Source organism: Anguilla anguilla, chromosome 17 (genome assembly GCF_013347855.1).
Source record: "Anguilla anguilla isolate fAngAng1 chromosome 17, fAngAng1.pri, whole genome shotgun sequence".
NCBI classification, from domain to species: Eukaryota; Metazoa; Chordata; class Actinopteri; order Anguilliformes; family Anguillidae; genus Anguilla; species Anguilla anguilla.
This window is the reverse complement of record NC_049217.1, coordinates 32,040,409-32,055,624: the sequence shown is the minus strand read 5'-3', so window position 1 is coordinate 32,055,624 and position 15,216 is coordinate 32,040,409. Positions and strand designations below refer to the sequence as shown.

At 37.8% G+C, this 15,216-nt stretch overlaps 2 protein-coding genes across 2 annotated transcripts in view; one reads left to right on the top strand and one right to left on the bottom strand.

Moving 5' to 3' along the window:
- Positions 1 to 15,216, bottom strand: part of eve1 (even-skipped-like1) — a 37,109-nt gene that overhangs the window by 13,080 nt on the left and 8,813 nt on the right. The window lies entirely within an intron of this gene.
- Positions 4,173 to 6,383, top strand: hoxb13a (homeobox B13a). The gene is made up of 2 exons (XM_035397162.1): positions 4,173 to 4,911; positions 5,375 to 6,383. The coding sequence occupies exons 1-2, from the start codon at positions 4,251 to 4,253 to the stop codon at positions 5,629 to 5,631; spliced, it is 918 nt and encodes a 305-aa protein (XP_035253053.1). The 5' UTR covers positions 4,173 to 4,250; the 3' UTR covers positions 5,632 to 6,383.

Sequence of the window (15,216 nt, the reverse complement as noted above, 5' to 3'; positions counted from 1 at the left end):
CTGCAATACAATACAGTGCACTGGAAATAGCAAACTACTGTAAAATTGGTGGTGCAGGACAGTGTACAGTGCTTTGGTGGTGTAATATTTAAGTTAAATGCATTCATAAAAAATAAAAATATACATTATTTGGTAATGTATTTAGTAGCTACTGTAGGATTTACAGTATTATACGGTTTGATTAAGACAGAATAATAAACATAATATTACAGTAATTACTCGTTTCCAATAGTTTATGGCACTCTGGAATTGTTTTCAGTTTTAAATAAAATAGAAATTATCATACCAGCCATAATCAGACCTTTGCTCGGAGTTTTAAAATTCCTATTGCTATTGCGTAATAATTTGGGCAAAGGTTGCTTAGTTGAATATTTTAACCGGAATCTATCTTCAAAGCCGCTTTACAGGATCTGCAAAAGAACTGCACGGATTCTGCCGAACACCTTCAAGCCTGACTCGCACAACCCCGTCCGTATCTGAAGTAACAATACGAGGTAGGATAGCTTGCTAATTGTGCACCATACAAACGGAATCATAATTGGGCGGCGAGTAGTCGATTTATTGTAAAATATAAGCTATGGTTTAAACTTTGATTTCACTTTTCACAACTTCAGTTAAAAGTTTTGACATACACTGAGAGCTGCTAAGTCTCAGAGCTCCTTTGGAAATAAACTCACCGTGCAATCTAAAGATAAACCTAAAATGCCAGGCTGTTGAATTGAAAGGCCTATACTATCGAAAGGAATACTCTTTTCGAATTTAAGAAGTTAAATTTGTCGTCATTGAATCCAATAAATTCAACAAAATATACGAACCTACGAATGGCGAAACGATGATTAGTGAACAAGTAGTCAAGGAAGATTACAGTTTCGTTTCTCCCGCATTAAACTTTGCTCCCAAGCAACTGCATATTCTTTACTTGAATAAATCTTTGTTGCACTTTACTGACAAAAGGGAACAAAAAGAAAATCAACAAAAAGGAATTTTCATTTTTGAAAATAAAATGTACACTAAACGACATAATGCCTAATACTATAGGTTAAACACAGACCATTAAGATGCTTTCTTTCATAAAACAGAACTGGGGACACAGTCTTATCCTAAAAAAATTACACGGACACGACAATATGAATATCTCTACATACATCTGATTAAACGCGATTTCACTTTCATCTTTAAAAGCTGCGGACACCTGCGATAATAATGTAATTCCATTTTATTTGTTATGATGTCATGCCTCGTCAGATGGTGGACGGTGTACCTCACATGAATTGTCACAGATGCCTTTGAGGTATATTTTGAGAGGTATATTTATTTCTAAAAAAAAAATTTAAAAAAAGCTACAAATAAATAGTTTAAGTCCCAGCCAGCTGACGGACATTAGACCAGTTTGGCAATATAGCCGACTTTCTTTGCCGCCAATTCCATCGCGTGGCACAACCAGAATGCGGCTAACTGTGTGATTGGCATTAGTATTGGGTTGGCTATTAATAACGGTTTGGTGTTAATAAAGTCAGAAGGAAATACAATATTTTCAATAGCTGACTTGGTACATGCAATGCGTTTATTACACCGAGGACTCCCTGATAGACGTATTCTGCCTAAACAAATTGCGTAATAAACCACGCCGTGCCTTCAAATGCAGTTCCTTACTTTCCCATTTGTGTCATTCCAGTGTTTTGTTCCCTCGAACAGCATGTCCAACGCGAAAATTCAGGCTCAGGACGATATATTTTAGCAGCGCAGTACAACTATGCTGCGCGCGGAGTATAGATATGCCAGGCAACGGCCTATGCAGCAAATGTGGAGAATGCAATATCTTCATTTTATTAGCAGTACATATGCCAAACAGACACATATAAAGTTTATATTAACGCCCAAGCTACTTTGAGGTTCGGGAAACATGAATGAGTTACCCAGTTATATTCGCATTCCATATAGCCTGTAATTAAATATTTCTCTCTGTATATAATTCGTATAAATATGAATAACTTAATTCATACCGGTTTTTCGTCTGAGTTCTGAGAGAGAGAGGGGGGGGGGAGATAGATGGAAAAACGGATTGCTAGGTAATACAAGACGAAGGCGATCACTAGTCCCTTTAATTGAGTTTGATCTACGTTGAGGTTGATCTCTCGCGGTGTAAATATGTTGTTTCGCTGAAAACAGAAGCAATGAGTTCGCGTATTCGGAGGGATCGGCGTGTTGGGCTCGCCGGAGCGGAACATTTGGGGAGGCTCTTAATTTTAAACTTGGCCTTGACCACGTCTGACCCTTTATGTCCTGACCTTGGTCTAGGATGGAGTTGTGTGTCGCGGCAAGGGGGCGGGGGGGCAACGGCTGGACCGGTAACAGGGTAATAATAATTCCCAATAAATCCACTCAAAGCACAGACCAGGGCTAATGAGAGGACTGTGCCACTCAGGTATTATCATTTTGAACATATTTCAGATCAATAAACACATGTGCCCTATGGTAGGTGGTCTACCTCCTGACTGAGTGAGCGCGCGCTTTAGAACGCGTGCTGAACCATATTTATGTCGTGGACTACACAGGCGCAATCAGAGAAAGTATTGCAGGATAATCCAAAAAAGGAGTTACTCGCTTAAAATTTGTGTCAATTATTGTACTCTTACGCAACCAGAATATTACTGAAAAGGAACTGGCATTAAAGGCTCTACTCCACACACAACCTTTCATTCTGACAGGAATGGACTTTCATCATAGCTGCAGCCGCCTTTAGCTAAAGGCCTTTGTTCTGACCCGAAATGAATGTGAAATAATTCAATATTGACATGTGGAATTAAAATAAACCACACGAGGCAACCAGAATTTGAAACTGTGTATTTGATATTGATATTTCAGTCCGATTTCAATTAAACATAAGGCTTTTACCAATATGCAATAGCCTATATTAACGTAAATGCCATATACTTATCTGGTGATAAAACTAGCGTGTAATATGGAAAGTGAAAACCTGATTTAATTTAAGTGATGTTGACATTTGCACTTTATCAATTGATTCGTATTTGTATGACAATTTATTGAATTGGACAAGTCTTATATTATTCTCGGAGGCCTGTATAGGCTCAAATGCAATATTGACGAAACTAATTCATTTAAAATGACCCGTAACTTCACATAATGACAACAGCAACAAATAATAATAATAATAATAATAATAATAATACATCACCAGTTCTAAGATAAAATTACCCGAGCGTGTGGACGCACACACACAGACACAAGCACACACCTACAAACATGCATAGTTTTCAATTGTTCAATTAGGTATCTGTTGACAACATTCAAATAGTCAGGTATCATTTAGATATAGACAAAATACAACGTCTCGAAAACTATTGTAGTAAATATTTGTGATATCCACAGTATACAGCTTTTTTCGTGGATAGGCTAAAACGGTAAAATTGCTTTCCTTTTTAGGTCTGAAGATTGAGGATTTAAATGTATGCGCAAGGCGCAGATGTGTCAATATACTACCCGCGAGAAATGACAAAATTTGAAATGATAACAGTCGAGAAATCACCAAGCTTCCCTGCAAATCGCCGCTGTATCCTGGAACGTATGGATACAGGACTAGGTCTACTATTTTTCAGGATAGGTATATTGATTGATTTGTCTATTATTGATGAGCCAACTATACATTATTAATTGTTGACTAAATTACTTTTAAATTACTTATGTGCCAGTTAAAATACTTCACATGAAGATGGATGGTTCTCCACAGCTGTGGAGAAGTAGCAATTTAATCTATTTTAACAATGCAGCTTATGTAGCTATTTATGACTGCAGGGATATCACAAAGTGTAATACAGATTGAAATAATCATTCGGTATGTTTGTATATATTGCATACATGTTCATATGTCCATTGTGATATTTATGTTTACATACCATGAGATACATTGCACTTCTAAATGCATTATATTTCAAAAATTAAAAAAAAAATCATATTCAACTTCTGTCTTTCAGAAACTGGAATAACAAACAAATAACAAAAAGCAGCCTGACACAAAGAAACCAAATTCCTCAAAATTCGTTTTAAGTTTCTACAGTTTCTCTGAAGCCATAAAACGTTTCTTGTTTTACATATCACGTGACCTGCTACTATCCAATGGAATTCCTGGCTTGCCTCAACTGAGTTGCGTCAACACAACCCTGTTGATGTAACCGGGTGTCCAGCTCCGCACCTCGGTCTTCGAAATCTGTAGACTGTATGGTGAGCGTGATATGACCACCTCCTTGGTCCTGAATCCTCGCTGGGCGGACACGGTAATGTTTGTATACGAAAACAACTTGGATGAGCTCAACAAAAATATGGAGGGTCTGGTTGGTACCGGAAATTTCTCTGCCAGCCAATGCAGAAATCTGATGGCCCATTCCGCTTTAGGGGGTCATCCGTCCAGCCTCGTGCACAGCTACACCGCCGGGGATGTATCTGGCTCGGGATCAGGGGAAGCGGGAAAGCAGTGCGCCCCGTGCCCTACGGTTCCTCAAAGTTCGTCCACGACTCCTCTGCCATATGGGTATTTTGGCAACAGCTATTATCCTTGCAGAATGGGGAGGGGCTCGCTGAAGTCTTGCACACAGCCTAGCCCCCTCAGCTATCCAGCCGAGAAATACATGGACACCCCTGTCACTTCCGAAGAGTACTCCAACAGGACCAAAGAATTCGCGTTTTACCACGGCTATCCCAGCCCTTACCAGCCCGTGGCGAGCTACCTGGACGTTTCTGTGGTGCAGACTCTCGGGACGGGAGAACCCAGGCACGAGACACTGCTGCCAATGGACAGCTATCAGCCCTGGGCGTTGACGAACGGATGGGGCAGCCAAATGTACTGCGCTAAAGACCCGAGCCAGAGTGGAAACCTGTGGAAATCGGCATTAGTAGGTAAAGATATCCAGAACACTACAGCGCGTGCCCATTCCATTGCATTATGTTCATAATCGGAGTGATGGGGTAAAATACAAATGTATTCAAGCAAGTGAATTCTATGCAACCGTGGCCTATGTTTTTTATATGAACTGCAGGCGGAATGATGATTCTGATGACTGTTTCAATATCTGGTCTCACTTTAAGCTGTTTTTTAAAAACATTTTAAATAGCATGTTTTATTTTGTCCTCTGAAAAATAAGTAGGTAATATATTTACTCAGATTGTTTTCACAGCTGTTCCATGCGTGTGTGGAGAAACGCCGTGATGCAACCTTATAGTGGCTTGCAACAGAAAGAGCCACATTAACATTTAGTCGATGGCTAGAATAATTTTGACCATTTAATTTTCGTCTTTTAAATATTTTGAAACAAACCCGCCTGTCTTAATCTAGTAATGCTAATCGTGTTATTTGTTCCAGACGTCGTGGCTCACCAGCACGATGGCGGCTCCTTCCGCCGCGGTAGGAAGAAAAGGATACCGTACACCAAGGTGCAGTTAAAAGAACTGGAGAAGGAGTACACCGCCAACAAGTTCATCACGAAAGACAAGAGGCGGAAGATCTCAGCCGTAACCAACCTGTCCGAAAGACAGATAACAATCTGGTTTCAGAACAGGAGAGTGAAGGAAAAAAAGCTCAGCGCTAAAGTGAAGAATATTGCTCCTCAGCTTGGTTAACCAAAGCCAGGCGGAATTCGAGACTTGCATTGTTTTATTAAAGAAAGAAAAAGGAATGGATTTGGGACTGAGCTTTTATGTGCCACATCGGCTGCAGAATTACATCGCAGTCGCCTCCGGGTGAAGAGGACGCAAACACGAAGAAACGAACCCTAGAGCTGACTGCACGTGAATGGTCTGTAAATACAACAAGCATGCAGAGAACATCTGCTTCGCAACATAACTTCTGCTTTCAAGCATTTTAATCCGCTACCTAGTAACCTAGTAACGTTAGACGTGCCATTGTTATCATTGCTTGTAGAATAGAGTATTGCATCGTGTATCGATTATAATCCAGGTCCTGTACCGTTTTGAATAGGCATGCAAATTTTAATTCAGTAGGTCTACTATTAAGCAATTCAATCATATGTTAAAGCATACATTACATTTAGAAAATTTGTTACAATATATTGAACATAGGTACCTAATGTTCTGCCATTAATGTACCAATGACACCAAAAGAAAAAGAAAGTTGACATTAAAAAAAGATATACATATACGTTTTATTGGGCAGAAAAGTACGTAATAATTGTATGCAAATTCCTAAGCTGTGATTGTGTATCTCGCTTATGTGATGTGTATGATATCTTATATGCAGACGTATCCTTGCATGCGCGTGCTTGTATATGTGTGTGAGAACCCGTGTGTGTACAAGTAAACATTTCAATTTTAAATGACAGTTTTATTGCTTCACGTCATATTTTTTCGGAATATTTAAGGGCTTAATAATTTTGCGGAGAATGCCATAATTACATTTTCATTAGAATATAGCTCTCCAAGCATGAAACACGACACTACACATCGTGCAGAGATACAGTATGCAATAGCTGTCCAAAACAACATGTAATATAGTTTTAATGCATTGCTTAGACCAAATACAAACATTAAAGTGAACATTAAGATTCGATGAAGTTATTTTAACATTTGGAACAATTATCTATGTTTATTTTCTGTTGAGAATATGCATTCAATACATTTTTATAATAAGCTTTAATAGGATAACGGAAATAGGTTAGGCGAAGGCTAAAGCACGCAGCTAGCATAATGCTAGGTGTAATATCATTTTAAACATTCGCTTCATAAATGTCTGTGCATTACTCTCACACTTGTATGACCTTGAGCTTCTTGTAAAAATAAAGATGTAAAAAAAAGCAGGCTAAATAACCTCCATACAGGACCGGTTCCATTACAGGACTTCCGGGAACGGCTCACACAAGGGTCGTGGGCACAAGGATCGCAGTTAATGAGATATTTTTCAGGTGACAGTGTAACTGTGAGGATATTCGTTCGGGAGAATGTTTGATGTTACAAAAAAACAGAGCAAAGAGGCACAGACAGCTACCATAAATCAGCTCTTAACCTTGACCTTGAGCACCCAATGCTCAAAAGATAAGCTATGACCTTGGCTTCTACAAATTCATGAATAATCAAGCAGGAATCGTCATGGGCTGTTTATGTAGTTGTCTTGGCTCGTGACAGACCGACTACTACCCCTGCCGTTTCTGCCTTCGCTTCCTTTTTTTTCAGCAAAATGTAAAAAAATGCGCTTTTCAGAAGCGGCGACTAAAGCTCGCGACAATCAGCTTGTATGTAAGGCCTTTCATAATGTTTAGAGTAGGCGAAGTCCTACATTGAATTGCATAGCCTATTTTCTCAGAATTTCGACCCGCGCAGGTAAGTTTATTTGCACGCTATAATCTGTTTTATAGTCTTTTTGATGTGTGATTTACGCATCTGTCCAGATCCGAACAGTTTAACGATTGGACAGTGAGCAGAGCTGAAATTTCTCCCAGCACCTATCGGCGTCCAGGCCTATTTGGATGTTAAATATAGGTTGACAAGCATATGTCTAACATTACCATCTATAACATCATTCAGCTCTTTGCACTATCCTGCTTCAGAATGGCTACATATGCACACAAGCTACAGACACTGACAGACATTGGTCGATCTATTACGAAGGATTGTTTTAAATATAAATTGGGGTATACAGTAGCCTGTTGTATTTCGTACTTTGCAGGTATTGTGAGATAATGAGTACTGTAAAAGAAAACTACTAAATTCACCGTTATCTTGAAACATGTTCATTGACCAGTTGTAAGTCAAGGCCTGACAATAAATGACGCAATTCCTTACACTGAAAATAATTCTGACGTGCTTCTGTATTACATTACAGCTTCTGCAACTGACATGCTTCTGCAACTGTACGGCGGAATGAATCAGAGATGTTTATCAAAGTAAAAATGCTGATGTTCCAGATAATTTACTCTCCATTCACAATATGGTCAAACCGCCACAGTAATTACACAACCCAGATGTTCAAAAAAATAGCGGGACTATTTACAATGGCAATCTATGCGAAAGTAGCCAAGCCTAAAAGGTTTTGTTCAACCTATCGCTTGTCCTGCACGCGAACATGTATGAACAAAGGTTTAAATTACGTGCGTAATAAAAGATTTAAATATATTAATTCAAAGGAATTTAACATGGACTTAGGGGGTTATGGTAACACACGAGGTCAAAGCATTTTCACATTCTGTGTTATATCTTGATGATTTCTCTTTTTCGTTCACTGGAACAGCTGGCTAGAATTATGCTGTTTTTGAATCATAATATAATATAATATAATACAACAGGCAAATTGTCGACAGACCATGCAGCCTGTGTGATAACTTGACTGTATTTTGTAGTCTAAAACAAAGTTTTGTCGTCCTTTGATCATTCAATAAATGTGCAAAAAATGGCTCATCTGCTCTTCATAAGAAATGAGGAAAGCCATGAATCCACTAATACGTAGCTAATACTGAACTTGATTGGGCCGTTACAAACCCAGGTCCGGGTGCTTTGTTTATTGGCTAATTGTGTGGATTAACGGCATCTTTGCTTCAGACAACCAAGCATACAATTCTCGGATATGGACCTATAAGGCAGAAAACGACTGTTAGCACTGCATTAAAACCGGAATTTCTTACAAATTATTTTTCAGATATCGAATATTTATAATTGACAAGTCTTACGCATATAGGCCGATGTGCTGTCGATTGCAATTTCCTTTTCCAAACGGAATGGAATGAGGCTTTAGTCGAATTTAGGTAATAATAGTCTTCCGTAACGTAACGTTAGGCTACATTCACACTAACACAATAAAATTAATACGCTGGTTATGTTAGGAAACCAGTTATTCATAATGAACAACGTGAAAGCGAACAAGATATTCCGTCCTCTTTACCCTTTGAACTGTGTGGTTCACGTAAACTTACACCTACATACCAGGAAAAACCGAACTAAGCCTACCTGATGGAAATCTAAATCGCTTGTTTTTTCTGCGTGTTCGTGCCATTTCTTATTGACATGGACATTGAATCGATTCGCTATGTACCATCGATACATTTTTCCTAAGTGCACTCAGAGTTCACCCTTATTTTAGCCTTAAAGCTGCACAGAAAAGACCATTTTGGGGGCCTTTTATGTAGATTGTTGTAAGTAAGTTCCCAAACTGGGTTTTGTTGAATCAACTGAATCTTGAAACCAATATAGCGCAATTATTTATAATTGAGGCATCACATAAATAATTAATCTTTACTTTAAAAACTGAAATGGAGATAAGTGAAATAAAAATTTTTTTCTTTGCTTCAGGAATGAAAATAAACAAACTCCCCAAGGTCACGCCCAATAATCAGGACAGATATGTCAAGAAAGCATTTGGAAACGGATTTTTTAAATATATTTTTGTCGTGCTGCTATACATTAGCTTTATAGGCGCGTCACACACTAGTAACTGAGGTCCGTGTCTGTGCACTAGGCAAGCTTCAAAGGAAGTGTTTCTCAAGTTCACGTCCACAGTCGCACACACCCTCCCTCCAGACACCCCCCACCCCCGTTTTCCGCATTTCGGGTAGTCTTTTGTCTCCTGGTTGACTTTGCAGTTGAACTTGAGACATCTTGTAAACAATAAGTTGTCTGGCCCCTGTCTGGACAGCGTTAGTCACTGAACACAGGGTGCAAAGGCTGATCTGGGAAACACAGGAAGAAAAAGGTAACACACAATCCCAAACAAATAACGCTCCGGAGAGGAAACGAATATAAAAGATATGGTGTCAAGCCATTTCTAGCACCTGATACAGCTGTAAGAGGTGCGGTGTCAAGAATAGTAAAAAATAAAAATAAAACACACGTACACACACAAACACACACAACATGCTGAGGTATACGAAAGAGATGTCTTATTTCATAAACAGCTACCACAAATTGTGCTACGTGCAGTCATCGTGTAAGCTTTTTGCAGATATAAAAGTAAATGTTTATGTTTATGCAGTTCAGTACCTTGAAAGTTTCATTTCAACACAATATTTGACATTATTACTCAAATTGGACCGAGAGAAACCGGCGTTTTAAATGAGTTCAAATGGATTTATATTCGCCTCTTTGTTTGGAATTTAGAGACCTAAATTCAGTCAACCTTTGCCCTTAACTTCGCTTACAATTAAATGCAGATGTGATTACATTTTTCATAACAAAAATTGGCAGGATAATTTAAGCATCTATGAAAAATAACGATATTTGATAAAATACGAATGGACAACTGCATTACAGTTTTTAAGAGTTAAGGACACGAGCTGATTGAATCAAAATGCCCAAATGTCTTTTGGTGTGCTGTTGAAAGACTGAAAAAATAAGATTAGACCTACTGAACGCTTTGGTCAATGTATAAAACATGTTGTTCTCGATATGAACATATGAGTGAAGACATCTCAAAAATGTGTTCGATTTTTGTTCATCGCGAGTTGCATATTGAATGCAAATAGGCCTGTTATAATGCCTAATGTTTTCGTATGGGTTGGGGCATAACACTGCTCCCTTTAAAGATATGAAAAATCCGTATTTAACTCTGTATTTATGTCTCATTTTAAAGTAGTGGTGCTCTCTGTTATAATTCATACAACAACGGCTTATGACAACAAATAACAAAGAAAGTGTTGTTTAAGATACATTGGTGGCGGCATTCAAATACGAACAACTCGCGGTTAAACGTTAGCATGGCTGCTTTGGATACAGTCCTACTCCACTGGAGCATTTTTTCATTAACTTGAGTGTTGCTTTTTTCATCTATTTTACACATCTGGAAAAATCTTACATGCGCCAGTACTTTCCCATTTTAGATTTGAGGCTGCTCTCCTGTTTACGAATGTGTATAATTCTAAATCTGATTTGAGTTCATTGTGATATGCAATCAGAACAAATATGTGTAATTGACGTTTCCGCGATGTCTGAAATACATTTACTTTCCATCCTTCATCTGTGGTTGGTCTGACACAAATTTCCTCATGTTTTAGGAGACAAATACAAGTAAAAAAAAGCTTTAAATACAATAATTTGTCTTTCAGCTGCACACAAAGTATGGGCCACGAAAAGAGAAAGCATGCTATGGAATGGATGTGGAATTAAAAATCGACTGAAGCTTGAACCTGAAAACTGTCTATAAATCCATAAAGTTAGGTATGAATCAGGAACAAACATTCATATCAAACATATCAAAACAGTTTTAGATAATGATGCTGGAAGAAAAATAATTTAAGAATCGAGTAATAACCGATATTTCCACGCAAAGCTTCTGCAAATATATATTGACGTTACAATAGATTGAGTAGTATTCCCTTTGGTGTATATTAGAAAAAAGTAGGCCTATGTATTCTATTGATTTGTCCTATTATAGCCTACGGTAATCAAATAATCTCAAAAATATTGTCTATTTGAACTATTCATATATCACGATGTCGAAAAAACATGTAGCATAAAACGGTGGAGTAGGGAAATAACCAAAACTGCACAAATCTGGTCAACTGTCAATTGACTTGGACACAATTAAAACTTGGACTTTTCTATTTTCGGGTCTTAGGCTCTTGCAGAAATAGTCTGGACCACAAAGCGGTAATACAGATGTCCTGTCCTACTCATTTGAAAAGCAAAAACGTTCCCACAGGAAGCTCAGGTGTGATTAAAATAAAAATGCTCAAGTGCATTTACCACGGCCAGAAAATAGAAAATTATTAGATTTCAGAACTCGATACAAGGAGACTAAAGATACGATAAACATCAGTGCCATGCTATCGCCACAAGACATTAAATACGAATGATAATCCGAAAGATGAGTTGAAAGATCGAAGAATTAAGCAAGGAAGGCACTCAAAAAGGCATGTTTTATTAATCATATAGCGCCAGCACAGAGCCGTAAAAATAGTTTAATACTGATCATTTTTTAAAATCTACCATTTGGATACCAAGTTGTCTTATTTAATAGTCACCCTAACTCTTTCCATAGGCCTAGTCTACACCACGGGACAGGAAACTGCGGGCCCATTTTATCGTCCAAGGCTTTGATGAATTTCCTCCTTCTAAACTTCTAAACCCAAAACCTCAAACTGCCCGTGGCAGAGGCTGGTATGTTTAACTTAGTTATTTAGCCAAAGGCTTAGCCTGTAAAGTAAATCACAATCAGGAAGTATACACGTAAGAGAAGCAAATCTGAAATGTTCTTGGCGTTCGTATGGATGAAAACCTTTCCTTAAATTCCAGGATCTTCTAAACCCGGATTGGATAACGCATAACCTAAATGTGTTCAGGATAGATATTCAGCCTAAAGAATGCAAAACGAAAAGTGACGAGAATCCGTTTGACTTCGAAGCAGAGAACTAGAGTCTGAACAGTTCTGCTGACTTAATTAATAGGCTACACAGACAACCCTTCCCATCGTTAATGGCGGCTTATCTTAGCATGGTGTTCAGTGGAAATGAATGCGCGCTTACTTAATTCGAGAACAATATAATTTAAAGATAAGGCTACCCTGTAAAATAGGCATGACGTATTGGTATGCAAAACACAACTCATCTGTGAAATTTTACGGGGCACTCCAATTATGCTTACCTTATAAATCGAAGTTGTTTTTGGAAGTGACTGAAACATTGCTTTGTGATGGACGGGCGCATGTTTTAAGTTATTTTCTACAGCGCAGTATATTTAAATTAATTATTTATTATCATTGTGCTTTGACGAATGATTCCACAACCTAAATGACATGTCGTGATTGCATGCAGCCTGCTTTGCAGACACATAAAAGTACGGAAAGCACACTGCACGTCCGAGGAATTGCGCGGTTTGCAGCTGTAATGTAAAAAAGGCGCCCCTGCGGAAAGCAGTGCTACTCAGGCCAATAATCAGCACAAAATGTTTAGAATGAATATATCAAGGACGCTGCAAATTAATTTAACACAAAGTAACATTATAACACTCACACACAAAAAATAAAACAATATTCTGAACATAGACTAACATATATCTGCATAATTAAACGCAACATGTAACGTAACTCACGGCATTGTTCAGCCATCTGGATTAATTATGTAGGCGGTAATAACAAACTCCGGGCTGTTGCAGCGGCTGCAAAGCCCGCTCGCGCTAAAAGGATGTGATCCAGATGTGTATGGCCGCGCGCCCGCACAAGCACAACAGTCCTTTTTGCGAAGTAGTCCTACTTCAAAATCCAAAGAGCAATTGACCTCCCTTGCCCTTTGTCAGGAATTTTTTTATATTTTGAGGTGTTATAAAAAGACACAATTTTGAATTATAACGTTGGTGGTTTGTCAAAACTTTAGGATGCAGAGCGTAGCCCTTATCGTATCAGTACGTGAATGTCCTGGTCGTTGACGTAATGGGATAAAAAGGAAGGTAGAGATAAGAAGTGCAGATAAAAATATTCAAATTATTTGTATGTTCAAAACTTAAAGGAAGAAAAATGCTAGAATGTTTTTTTATTTTTTATTTTTATAAGAACGCATTGCTGCGGGGTAAAGATCAATGATATTTTTTATTTTGCACACTCAGATTTTAAATTAGTCGAATTAAAAAATAATCCAATTATTCGTTGTAACATGAACTTATTTCAAATTAAATAAATTCATGATAATTGCTCGTAATATCACCTTGCACCACTGAATTGGCCAAAAACGCCTTTCCGCCTAGCTATAAACAGAATATTGATATTTGATGGAGCTTATCATGAGCAAGGCAGGCCACTTGTCGCATCACGCAAAATATTTTACATAACTGGCTCTCTACCGCCATCTCTTGTCGAGTTGGAAGATATGCAGTACACAACAACCCCACAAATCCCAACTATTTAGCAAACATTCTAAATTATAAGATGTAAATTCCTTCGCTGATCGTATTTTTTAAAATAGAGGTTATTAAATTACGGCAGAGATTTGACACCCAAACTAGGAAACTACAGAATTATATCATTGAATGCTCATGGTGAGGATAACCAAGGTGGTAGGATCTGGCATGCACCTTGATGTGGGAACCAAAAGTTTAATCTGAATTTGCGTGTTTTGAGTTAGCATACGAATATCTCGACTTACTCCGCTACTTTGACTGTTGCAAGCGATTGAGTGCATGACAGGGCAGTCCTTATGGAGAAGAGGATTGTGCGCATGCCCAGCCTTGTCAGGGAAGTGCTGCACGAAGAACAGACGCTGCTGAGAGCAAGGGAAGAAACCGACGATCTGGTAAGCAAGCAGCAGATCTCTGAGGCCAGAAATACCACAGTCTCATCCATTTATTAATGTGATTTAATGGTGTAATAATGTCTGGGGTTTACAAAATACTAATACTAACCAAGATACTAATACTAACCAATCAAAATACTAATACTATCCAACCAAAATACTAATACTAACCAACCAAAATACCAATACTAACCAAGACACTAATACTAACCAATTAAAATACTAATACTATCCAACCAAAATTCTAATACCAACCAAAATACTAATACTATCCAACCAAAATACTAATACTAACCAACCAAAATACTAATGCTAAGCAACCAAAATACTTACACTAACCAATAAAAATACTAGTGAAGTGGCAGTGTAATAAAATTTAAAAAAAAAAAACATTGTTGGACAGTGACTGCATGCAATGTTATTAAGAACAGTAGGACAAACTAATTAAGATGAAGACGTCACATATACTTAATGGCGTGCAATATGTCTATAATTTTATTAAGCAAATCAAAAAATGTATTTATTTAGTAAATCCAACTACTATTTATTTTTAGAGTCAACTTATAATACTGCATACAACCACTATCCAACATTTGTGTGTGAGTGTACTAGAGTGATATCTAGTGTTTGGCAGAGCAACTAGCTTAATTACCCTACATTTTCCAGTACTATGTGTATAGTTTCTTTATCTAAAATCAAGTAGCTACAATTGTAAGATAGCTGTATTGGCATAAAAGTAAAAGTCATTAGACCAGCATTAATTGTGGACAAAGAAAATCCCAGTTTAGATTTAAAACACCATTGTCCATCGGATATTGAAAGCAAAACCTAAAATGGACCAGATCGTGTCACCACCATGATTGCCCTGCGCCAATTTCATTGGCAAAGTTCGTTTCTGTCACATAAAAATATAAGCCAAATTGTATAGAAACCTGGATTGGCATAAAAGTAAAACCATTACACAAATATCAAATCTGGACGAAAC